We start from the raw sequence: 12963 nt of genomic DNA on the forward strand, positions 1-12963 counted from the left end.
CTCACTCAAAACCCCTCTTTGCACTCAATGGATGACTTTTGTACATAATCTGACACAGCAGCTTTTTACTGATTGTTTGCTTTTTATGGATTTGCTTCATGTGGAACACTATGCTCACCAGACCTCTGCAAAGGATAAGTTTCCCTTTAATTACAACTTTTCCTGTTGACCTAATAACATTGTACGCACCAGGTTTGGGTTACAACTAACAACTGTTTTCATTATAAAAGAAAGAGAATGAATTTCTATTATATTGTTCCATGGTGTTGCACTTGGTTGTTCACATCGAACGTGATAGAGGTGGTTATGTGAGGAATGAAAAAAACAACAGTTCAGACCCTGTCTACTTTCACACCTCCACACACCTGACCAATTTCTGTGGGATTTTACGAGTTGAATAGTCAGTTGTGGAAAGTTGTCAGACGAGGCCCCCCTGCTCTTGTTGGAAGAGAGGGGGTTTAAGACTGTTGGACAAATTGACAATCATAAGATTTCTTAACTCATAGGAATTATGGACAAGACTATATGATAGTGACCCAGGTTTGAATCAACAGGATTATCCTTTAAAGGTGCTACGAGGAACTTTTTTGAAAGAGTCTAATTTTTCCTCTGATGATCATAAATGACATGTAACAGCCAACGAGACCATCAGTGCAAATAATGCTATTATTATATAGTTTTTCTTAATACCTTTGTCATGGTTCATCCGCTTTTGTCCAAAGGGGGCGCAAGAATTAACACAAATTGAAAGTTCCTCGGAGCATCTTTAAAATGTTTTTCAAGGTTTAAACTGAGCATCAGTGATTTAACTTTAGACAGACTTTGTACTTAGAAGAACTGTCCCAAAGAAACTGAAAGCACAGCACCACACTTACAAATGCCTTGCGCTGTTGGTTACATCCTTGTATCAATCATGGCACCATGCAGTTTGATCACAAACCTTTGTTTAAGTGAAGACAATCCTGGTAATTGCAGGCTACAGCCAGTTAGCCTGTGTGTCACTCTTTGCACCTGATGCCATTACCAGGTTATTAGTTCCAGACATTTACTTTCTGTGTTGACAGATGATACATTCAATTATGTGAATCTGTCAAGGCTAACCTCAAAATGTGAATTCAGAGAGGACAGGTATGTACTTGCTTAACAGTATCGTGCTATATTTATATAAAGAGTCTGAACGGGTTTAGAATGTAAATGAATAAACTACAGTATTAAAAAATAAATGTAAAGGGCTAATGCTCCTTAAAGCTGGGGTATATGATTTCTGATTGGTCAAAGTTAACATGAGGGTACACTTTGACCTTATTGGCTGTTGGGACAGTCCATTCACTTTGGCACAACTTTGTTGGTGTAGAGTGTGTCAGGGAGGGACCAAAGAGAACAAGTGGAGCGGTTGAGGTATTTGGATTTGAATCTCTATCCCAACTGCCATTTTCTCCCCAAATCCTCCACCCCAGCTTTAAATGTTGAAGATATAGTAGTTTGAGTCATGGTTTTCTCACATAACCCAATTTAGAAATTTGTTTTCCAATACATGACTTTTATTTTTTCAGATATATCCCATCGCATACATTGTCAATTGAGGTATAGGGTTCGGGGTATTTCAAAATGTCTATTGCCGTCACTGTGGCCCAATGCATGAAGGTTGTCTCTATCTCCCTTTCATCTCTCATTTGATTCTAATGAGGCAACTGAAGGCAAAATTAGCATCCGCACCTCTTCCTTTGAGCAAAGGTAAACACCAGCACAATTTTTTTTTCATGGAAATGTTCACGTAAAAAATTCCCTGAAAATATTTGATAAGATGTGATCAGTTATTTGTTATTTATTTGAACTTTAGATTGGGCTGTATTGATTTCTTGGCTGTAAATGCCTAAACACAACACCGTGACTCGTTCTTAAAGGATCTCATTTGGGTGATGTATTCTCAGGAAATGAGACATTCCAAGTTAATTTGCCAGAACAATGTATATGAGCATTTTACATCAAGAAACATTAACTATCAGTATCCAAAAAAATTTGTTTAACAATAAAAACCTGTAGAATATTAACGCTGAAAGCATATCTACAGTTTATCCAAAAGTGTTGCAATGAAATAAATCACACGACCACAGTGCTTAATCCAATCCTCCAATCAATGAGACAAGTCAATGTACCATCACTTCCATTCAAATGTCTGTATCTACCAGTATCCTCACTCCAAATTTAAGGTTTAAGGGAATCTTAAGGGTGTAAGGGTTGGCCTTCTCTTAATGGTGATGTGTTTTTGCACCCAATGGTCATGATCAGCCTTGTTTTGCCATGATGTAAATCTCAGTCTAAACAGTGACACGGAGCCAGATGAGCACATGTAAAAAAAAACTCTAAAACTTTTGCATGGAGAAACACCCAGCCAGCCAGCCAGCTAGGACTCCACTTCCACATGGAAATCATATACTGCTCCGGCATGGTGTGACAACAGGCCAAAACACACAGACTGTGCCTCTCAAACACAGATGTATGCATACATTTCCATGTACAATCTAATACCTTCAGCATGTTGAATTGAATACAGGTTTTCATTGCTGGCTGAGAGTAGAGCACAAACAGCGGCGGCGGCTCCACTGACTGTTTGCTTGTTCCTGTCTCAATTAAAGGATCAGGTGGCCACACAACACAGTGTGAAAAAGTTACATTGAGTGACAGAGCAAACAATGTGTGGAGGGAGTATGCATTCAATATTATTCAGTTACGGCTACGGAGGGCACGATCAGCACGATCAGCACGGACACAGGTGAGTCACACACACAAACACACACACTACACACACCCACACACACACCCACACACACACACACACACACACACACGCACACGCACACGCACGCACGCACGCACACAGACGCAATTACTGAGCCATGAATCAGAGCGTTTGTAGAAGAAGACAGAAAGAGATGGAAGTGGATGAGTCATTGGAGGCATGAGATGAGCAGGGCGGAGGAAGTGAAGGAAGAAGACAAACATTCCACTGAGGGCAGAGTGCCAGAGCTGCTGGAGCGCTGCTGCCTGATGCTGTTCATCTGGTGAACAACTGTTTTGAGCATGTAGCAGCATGCTATCATTATCAAAGAAGTGACAGAGTGCTGGCAGTCACTTTGACAAGTGGCATGTTCTGTTAGCGGAACAGTGTGAAATACAGACCAGGACTTTGCTCTGTTTAGGCAGCATCAGTCACCTCCTGCCACACGGCTCCAACACAGAGAAAGACAAAACGGGGAAAATATTATTTGCATTCACTGCGTGGTTACAGATGGAACTCCTGAGGATGAGTTTTTTTGCCATTGAAAATATGGCAGACATCAAGATCAGGTCATGAGACACACCTATGAACTACCTTGAATGTACAGATTTAGGAAAAATGAACTCTAGCACATTATGTACATAGGAACAAGCTGCTTTTTTTAACATCAATTTTGTCAAGCACTGGTTTCTGAGAACAACTGAAACACTGTTCTGTAAGCAGGGTGGCAGCTGTACATTGTGTTTGGAAGGAGGAGACACAGACAACGTGGAGACAGTGAGAAAGTGCAGGTTAGACGAGGTAAAGGCAGGTTTATTCCCCTTAGTATGTGACCTGGAATGATGAGTCAGTAACGCCCTGTTTTATAAGTGGGTACATGCTGATCAGACCTGCATAACAGTAGTCTTCCATCTGTTGAAGGTTGAACACCTTATGAATCAAGGTCAGGCAAGGCTGGATAACCAATTTGGGCAGTCCTTCAGGGGTCACAAAGGCTCTTGATGTGTTGTGTATACCAGGCAGTTTGTGGTGAATTGATTTGATGCAACGTTGCCTGGGATATGTAGGCCTACCACTAAAGCACATTATCACATTCAATTATAAGGGCCTTAAAGTTGTTCCTGAAAACAGCTTTCCAGCAAAGTTGCCTCATTTGTAGATCCCGATACAGCACAGAAAATGTGACAGCCAATGCTTTCAGTGACAATTGTCCTACTATAAGGAGTATTTACGCTGAGTTGTTGTGCAGCTACTTAGCCTGAGTTACTGACACATGGCACAGGAATCCACAGTTGTCCCAGGGTTTTTCACACACTGGTACTATGATGTATAAAGGCATGGGGCTAGCCGCGTTCCTCAGTGACACATGTACACTCCTAGTAAAAACCATGAGGACCTGATGCCTGCATGAAAAGAGCTGGGCCTGTGTGGCAAATCACATTTTGCATTGCTTACAAAACAATACACATAAGAGCAGCATAATGTCCCAATATACATTTAAGTCCCCAGGAGCCAAACTAAGATATAATCTTTATTCATTGTTTGATAAATCCATGGACACACTTATGAGTAAGACAAATGGTGGATTCCCGAAAGTGTCTGAGAGAGTTCTGAGAATGTATGATAACGGTTTGTTCCATATGATAAGAGCGGATCACCACATGGACATCGATACTATAACTTTTACGGAAATAAGTGACCGAATAACCGCAAAACCTTACAGTGAGACAGCGTGAATGTGTCACTGGGTCAAATGAGGATGTCTGATTCATCCTCTGCGGCAAGATGAACACAATACTGGGAAGGCAGGCTGTGATCACACTGAGCGCTCAGCTGTCACTCATGTGGCTCACTGTGGGAAACAATATGTTAACCTCTGTCACTGTTAATATGAACCTGTGAGTGGAAAAAGACTTTTCAGGGAGTTTCATGGTCAGTTAATCAACTCAGACAATTGGTCATACTGATTAGAATACATCAGAAATATTCGGATTAACCCAATTTACTGATATATTCTCATGCGCACATTGAAAGAATCATCCTGTAGAAGAACACTGTTTTGTGACTCACTAAATCTGACTGGTTTCCAGCTAAGAAATCCATCCATCCAATATCTCAATCCAAATTAAAGATATTGTCATTTAAGTTTGATAAACTTTACAGAATAATTCGGTTTTTATGAGGCGGGCTATGCTCTGGTTGTTATTTTTTTTGTTTTATGTTTTTTTTTAAATATTTTGAACCAATCAGGGCAATTCTCTGCCCAAACGTTCTATTAAAACAATTACTGTTGCAATGGAGACAGTTTGATACGACCACGGCCACACAATCCTGTGTAGACTGTAAAAAATACTTTTTTTTAACTAAGTTTTATAATATTAATGAACATTCCTTTTCGATCAGGTTTTTTAGACAGCTTATTAAGACACCTTTGATATATTTATCATTACTATTTTGGACCAGGTTTCCAGAGGCTTTAATGAAATTGAAATGACCCTTTACAAAGTGTCTGTAAACAGAAAAGGTGTTTACAACAAGTTGAACAATTGGTCTTATTTAAGTGCTTTTGTAACATGCTGCAAATCCACTCTTACTAACGACAATGGAATGCCACCAAATCACTGCTGCCAGGCCTGCAAGAATAACTGTGCGACGATTAAAGGTTTGTTTGGCTTTATAATAAGCATCTTGAATGTGAGATCACCTGCGGGCAAATCAGTGTAAAAGTACACTATGTTATGAGACACACCCCTGTTCGTACTATGTGTGTGCCAACTGGCTGTGCACCTGCCATTATTAACCAAAGAGAAGCTCCGACACAGGTAAACTGGTAGTGCAGAATGCTATTAAAAATATTGTTCTTTATGAGTCATTGCAGGATAAGGAAAAGCTGTTCACACACAATGGATAAAACACTGTTTGTAAGCAGGGTGGCTGCTTTAAATTGTGTTTGGAAGGAGGAGACACAGACAACGTGGAGACAGTGAGAGATGTGCAGGTTAGATGAGGTAAAAGCAGGTTTATTCCCCTGGTATGTGACCTCGAATGATGTACTGACTCATCATCACACCCCTTTTTATAAATGGGTATACATGTGATATTTAGATCTGACTTGCATAACAGTAGTGTTCCACCCTTTGCACACCTTATGTTTCAGGGGCAGGCACTGGGCAAAATGGGAAAAATGGGCAACCCAGCACTTCAGGGGTCCCAAAGGCTCCTGACTTATGTATACCAGATGGTTTGTAGTGAATTGATTTGATTCAAAGTTCCCTGGGATTATCTATCACTAAAGCACATCATCACATTAAATGATAACAAGCTCTACCATCAGTTATATATCAGTGAGTAAAGTATTTAAGGTGGCTCCCTAGCAGGTTAAACCTGGGGGGAGAAGAAAAAAAGCAACTTTGAATTAGTCCTTTCATGCTGTTCATATATTTTCTTTTTTCCATTCTTCAATAACATTAATCAAATAGTGAACATTCACAGGCCTGATCTGCAAAATGTGTATTTTTGCTTTTGATACTTCAAGTGAATACTTTTGCTTGTTTGCCATTTTCGGTGTAACACTTATATATTTACATTTGAGGGTTTTTGCATTGTGGTATTACAACATTTGCATAAGTAAAGCTCATTGACCTCGCTTTTTTCTCGACGAAACCAATGCGAATAGAAGAGCAACGTCCTCATTGTCACCTTTGTGAGGCTTCACGGAGCATTGTTACAGTAAGTAGAAGGAGGAACAGCCTCGGTATAGCTGGCGCCTGGTGGTTGAAGCTTGCAGCAGAAAAAAATACCATCTGACTGCGCTGCTCTGAACATGGCAGTCGGGGTGGAACCGAGGAGTGTATGTGAAAAAATCTGTATTGATCCGAGTAAGTCGTGATCGGAGACTGTATCTGTCTGCGCAGAGACAAAACTCCTCTTTCTTTCAGAGTGACAGTAAGATCTTTCAGATTTAAGGGATCAGCACTTTTATTTACCAAAAAGAATGATACACGTTTCAATGTGGCCAGCTACATGGTAAATAAAATACAAATATGATACAGACGGCTTTAGAACACGATACGTTGTCGCATTATTTGTGTGCGTAAATGTGCACTGTAGTGCACCCAAATGCGTAATACGCAGGAGGGCACCTGCAGCATCTCTCTTCTTCCTCTTTGAAGCCATGGTGCCCTTGTAGTATCGGTTTCGTTGCTATGTTTTCAACAACGTGTTAATTGTTTATTATGGCTTTTGGAGGTACTGGTTTAGGGGCGGTCTCTCTCTCTCTCTCTCTTTCTCTCTCTCTCTCTCATTCTCTCTCTCTCTCTCTCTCCCTCTCTCTCTCTCTCTCTCTCTCTCTCTCTCTCTCTCTCTCTCTCTCTCTCTCTCTCTCTCTCTCTCTCTCTCTCTCTCTCTCTCTCTGTGTGCCAGTTCTTTAGCCAGGTTTGACGGATGGGCGGGTACTCCTCGTCCCTGAGTTAAGTAGCTGCCCGCAACGGAGCAGAGAGAGCATTCCGCACCAGTCCTCCTCTGACTCTCTCACCACCTCTCTCTGTCTCTGACTCGCAGGGTAAAGCTCGGACTTTTATACCGAGGCTAAATTTAGGGGGCTGGCCAGTGCACAGCGTCCTCATCCTGGACGCGCTTCCTTCCCCTAGCGTCGCATTGGTCCGATTGTGCTGCGAACAATATTTATAAGAAAAGCAGAGCCCTTCCAGACGCACATGAGTGAGTGAGGAGCAGAGGGCAAGAGAAACGCAACGCGCTCTGTAGCTTTTTTTTATTGAAGACACAGTGGACTCCTTTTCAACAGAGAAAGTGTCCTTTCTCAATATTAAAGAAAAAGTTTTTCCAACTTTTTTTTAAAATAACGCATGGAAATGGCCTTGAGTGGGACCATTTTACCATCCATCTCTACATTTGCCAACCAGAAGGAGAAATGCTGGGAAGATGTAAGTTATTTTTTTTATATCTACAGTTGTTTTGAGCACAGATAGAGTGCGATTTGACTTAATCACATAACTTGATGTACTTGTTTTGCTGGTCGGTCATGTCAAAACACATACGCTGTGTTTGCTGGCAATTGAACTTTTTTGAAACTTTTAGATATTGCTGAATTTCATGGCACTGCAATTATGTTTCGATAGCATTTCTTGGTAATATCAATCCCTATGTGGTTTTACTTTTTGTGCTGTTTTTGAACCATTTTATCAAGGTGAACATTTCTCACGAGTTATCTTTAAGTACTGTAAAACTAATCTTAAATTGTAGGCTACATGTTGAAACCAACTAATCATGTTCTCCTCATTCTCGCTCCAGAGGTGGAAGTCTGACTTAAGCAGCGTTGCAGCCAACATGGGCAGCAGCTGCCTGGGCAGAAAAGACGAAGAGGACCTGGATAAGTTCTTGGATCTTGAGTTTATACTCGCTAACACCGCCGTCACCGACAGCACGGAGTCATATCGGCTCCTGGAATCCGGGGCGTCCGTGTATCACCAGCAGCAGCAGCAACACAGCAGGATGCCCCAGCAGCAGCAGCAGCCGGCCAATTACACATCTGTCCCGGACCTGAACAGCCCTCCGCCGCCCTACAGTAGCCTGATGGCCGAGCTCCTGCGCACGGACGTGGATACCAACTTCGGCTCCAGCATCCAGGGCAGATTCCTCATCAGCTCCGCGCCTTTCCAGACGACCACTCAGGATTTATTATTCCCCGAGCATCCGAACATTAAAGTGGAGCCCGACTCCATGGACACATACGGACCTGTCATGGGTCTGGTGCCTCAGAGCTGCACCAAGATCAAGCACGAGGGCAACGTCTCCTGCATGATGTCATACGGCGAGCAGCAGCCGCGGCTCGCCAACTCCCCGCAGGCCGCCGTGGGCAGCATGACCCCGCCGCTCAGCCCGGACGACTTGATGAGCTCCGAGTGCCACCAGCCCCACATGTGCAGCAGCAGCAACAACAACAACTCAACTTCGTTCCCCCAGAGCTTCCACCACCCACACCACCGGGGATTCCCTCACCCGCACGCCGGCATGCAGCAGCTCCCTTTCCACCATCACCAGTTCATGTTCCCGGAGGACGTGGCCATGGGTATGCAGCAGCAGCATCATCAGCAGCAACAACAACAGACGGCGCCCGGCCAGCGGGTTCTGCTCACCCCGCCCTCCTCGCCGCTGGAAATCCTGGACACCAAGCCGAAGAGGGGTCGCCGGTCCTGGCCGAGGAAACGGACCGCGACTCACACCTGCACTTTCACAGGATGTGGGAAGACCTACACCAAGAGCTCCCACCTCAAGGCGCATCACAGGACACACACAGGTAAGAGATGAACCTGGATGCATAAGGCCATCTTTTAAAAAAAAAATATATAGCCTATTGTCATTTATGTATCCATCCTGTCATCGCCTGCCTTCAAACTATGACGTCACTCTCACGTTTTTTTTTTCTTTTCTTCTGTTTTATAGGAGAGAAACCATACCACTGCAGCTGGGAGGGTTGCGGCTGGAAGTTTGCACGTTCCGATGAGCTCACACGTCACTTCCGGAAGCACACTGGTCATCGGCCGTTCCAGTGTCACCTGTGTGAACGGGCCTTCTCCCGCTCCGACCACCTCGCCCTGCACATGAAGAGGCACATGTGAGGGGAATGAAAGTACCAAATGGACAGATTATGGAGCTGACAAGGACTTCAGTGCACCGCATCGACCCGATAAAAAGAACTATAACAATCCTATGATCAGCTATAGAAGGATCCTATGCAAATATATAGACGCAAGTTCCAATAGGAGCATTAAATGTAGTGGTACCATGACAGCATAAACTGCCATTCAGTATGATGAGGCCACTATTGACTACACTGTAATACCTATAGGTTTATTATAGGAATATTATAGTGATTTTACATCTGGGCAAAAGGGAGCATCAAGATGAGATGCCCTCAATGTATAGTTTGTTAAAAGAAAAAATCTATTTAAATGTGTTTTTTTTAAGAGACGACAAAGAACAGCAATAAATACAGGCAGATGCAACAGAATCAATCAAATCAGATCAATTCTGTTCAGACTAACATTTTTCTATGTAGCTGGTACTACTTTTTGTGTATGCAACGCTGTTTATGTAGACAACGCATTAAAAGGAACATTCCACTCAACATGTCAGGCACATGCCACTGAATCAACTGGAAGCAGACAATCTTTCTAAGTGCGACAATTTTTTAAAATTTGTATTTTATTTTTCACCATTAGTGCCTCCTATAACACATTATCACACACCTTACAAGTGCCATATTCTCCACTGGCTAAAAGACAATCAAAGTTGTTGTTATTCTGTGTGTTGTATTGTACGTGTAAACAGCACGTGAAATAAGCTTCGAGACAATGTTTTCAAAACTGCCTTTCTCTTTGTCCTCCTTAAGGCTTGAATAGAATGTCGTGTATGTGAGTTTGTTGTCTAATATCATTTTGAAGTCAGGGTCTTACAGGTCTCACAAAAGTGCATGCCATCTCAGCGTCACCTGATTGACAAAGGGCTACACAGTCTTTGGCAAAAAAAAAATCATTCTTGTTTGTTTGTGTCTTGAAGAAATGTACTGCCTTGAAAATAGAATCTTTTTTTATATAATGTAAATAGTTTATTTTAATGTACATATTAAACTAAATGAACAACATGATTTATGAGTCCCGAGTGTGATTTGGTGGTTAGAGGGGTCGTGAAGTTTTCAAAACATTGAAGTGAACATAAATATACATATACAGACAAACACACACACAGAAACACACACACACACACATACACACGTATATAAGTATATGGTTTAAAATTTAAAACCGTGGTTCCCCAAAGGAACATGCCCAAGGAGGTAAAAGTATGGCCGGGTTCAGAATATTAGGGCATTTTATCTTAAATTCCAAAGAGACAGAAATGTCAAACAAAATTTCTGGACAATACAATTATGCACAAGACACGTAGACTATTTCAATGTAATACTGAAGGTAATGGTAGAGGTTAAGCGTGAGTTGAGCCATACCTCAGAAGCTGGTGAGATCCTAGGCCAGACCCCTAAAGCACCCTGCCTGCAGCATCAGACCCATGGCTTCCCAGCTGGGACAGAGTGTCTGCCAGAGCGCTGTGGTAGCTGCCTATAAATACAAACATTACATTGACATAATTACAGAGGCTGGATATAGACGGAGGCTGCGTCGGGGCAAAGGGGCAAACCACAATGAGTGGGAGGGATGGATGGGTGAAAAGAAAGAGAAACCCAGTCTCAAATAAACTGAAAAAGACCCGCATGGGATAAGTGAAAGTTCAGCAGGAATCAGGAGAAAAAATGGAAGGACAAGTGTTCTGGAGACGAATAGAAGTGGGGGAAGAGACTTTTATTCTCATGGCATGTTATGAGCGTTTTGTCTCTTGTTCATGGTTTGGGTTTGGTGGCACATTACGTTCAATTCAATTCAAAGAACTTTATTCTTCCGTTAGGAACTTCATATGTGGAGGAGCATCAGGGTACAACAGTACATACAATATACAAACACACGCGCGCGCACGCACGCACGCGCACACACACACACACACACACACAGCATCAGCCCGTACTCGACATATGGCAGATAAAAACAATCTTTGCTTAGCCTATAGTGAATAAATAGTACCTCCATAGAGGAGGAGTAATAAATATGTTAAAAAAGTTATAAAAAATAGTCCAGAAAAAAAAAAATATATATATATATATATATATAAATATATATATATAAAATAGAGAGAGGAGACAGTTCAAAAAGGGTTTTAGCTTTAATAGGGGTTGATTATTAAAGCTATAGTGCAGAACTTATGTTGCAACAATGAGCAATTCTAAGTAATAAAACAACACTGTTGGAGCGTCAACATGAGGTAAGCCTTCTGTGATTGCGCATGGGTTTGATACCTTCTGCTCTACGTCCAGGTTTTTTCTACAACAAACTGAACAACTGAAAGATTTCTTGGGCGCTTCTTGAGGATTTTTCTGAGCTCCTGCGCCAGTGTCTGGGCTGGCGAGACCAGTTTATAAACACGGCCATACTGAGAAATACAGAGAAAGTTTTGTGGATCTGATAGACATAGGCTTTATCAACTTTGTGTCAACTCATTTTGGCGATGACTTGTCATGTAACCAACATTTATTTATATAAAAAAGTTACGCACTATAGCTTTAATAATCGATGATTTCACATAAAAACTAGTCAGTCGTTTATTTCGGAGAACAGACAATAAAATAACCGATTTCTGTACCTGAGCACCTCCCTAGCAAGCAGGTGTTCAAATAACCAACATAATGCCATAACAGTGGGTTGAATCACCACTGTGTTACATCAGGAGTCAGTGATAAGGAGCCACAATATGGAAATGATTCATTGGACAGTGACTGTTCACATCAGCGTGACATATGTCATGGAGGGGGCAGATAGAAAGAGTTTGATCATCTGAGCGCATCCACAGTGCAGTTCAGCTCCCTGTCACTTTTGCATTAAGCTCCAGTGAACCTGATTTCGTGGCCATAGTGTGGCCATTCAGGACAACTAGAAACCCCCTTTTTCCCCTTAGACATGGGCTACACTGATATGTGGGTTTGTTAGAAGCATACTGAGGCCTTAAGAGCAAGGGGGTTAAAGGTAAGTAAGTGTGTGTACTGTGTCATTCAACAGACCTGTAATGCTACAATGCTTCAGCGTGGTTTTAGGGTGTTCCTGATATCATTAAGATAAGCCTGCCTGTAGCAACATGATTTTGAATTATAATTTTGGTTTATTGCAATTGACCTTGTCTTTCCATTCCTATCAGTGATAAACAACAGTGACATCATTGAAAAGAAGTCAGACGGGTCAAGAAACACAGAACGGTCAGATGCATCCTCTTGAATCAAACAGACATGAAGAACAACAGTAACTTGCCATCGCCATAATCGTTCACATCATCATTCTATCTTTACTGATATAATTGATGGTCAAAACTAGTAAAATAACAATTTAGAAAAACACTCAAATTAGCCTTTAACTGCTAATTAATCAATTAAACAAATAACATGCATTTATACAAAGCTATTTTTGTTGACGAACAAACGCGGAGATGAAAGTTCCAGTGCCAGCTCTCTATTTCACACTTGCACTTTGGGTCAGCAGGCCTGTGTGTCTATTCTTGGTTCACAAAGG

At 41.9% G+C, this 12963-nt stretch overlaps 1 protein-coding gene across 1 annotated transcript; it reads left to right on the forward strand.

The window, feature by feature from the left end:
• The first annotated feature begins 7262 nt into the window (after window positions 1–7262).
• On the forward strand, window positions 7263–10445 carry LOC307253840 (Krueppel-like factor 2). The gene is made up of 3 exons (XM_080032025.1): window positions 7263–7722; window positions 8090–9095; window positions 9242–10445. Exons 1-3 carry the CDS (start codon window positions 7645–7647, stop codon window positions 9415–9417), a joined length of 1260 nt encoding a protein of 419 aa, XP_079888151.1. The 5' UTR covers window positions 7263–7644; the 3' UTR covers window positions 9418–10445.
• Window positions 10446–12963: the final 2518 nt, after the last annotated feature.

This window comes from Ammodytes marinus, assembly GCF_949987685.1.
Source record: "Ammodytes marinus genome assembly, chromosome: 8".
Taxonomy (NCBI): Eukaryota; Metazoa; Chordata; class Actinopteri; order Uranoscopiformes; family Ammodytidae; genus Ammodytes; species Ammodytes marinus.

Coding starts and splice junctions, on each gene's coding strand:
- LOC307253840 (XM_080032025.1), top strand. CDS start 7,645: ATGGAAATGGCCTTGAGTGGGACCATTTTACCATCCATCTCTACATTT. Junction 7,723..8,089: donor AGGAGAAATGCTGGGAAGAT/GTAAGTTATTTT, acceptor TTCTCGCTCCAG/AGGTGGAAGTCTGACTTAAG. Junction 9,096..9,241: donor GCATCACAGGACACACACAG/GTAAGAGATGAA, acceptor TCTGTTTTATAG/GAGAGAAACCATACCACTGC.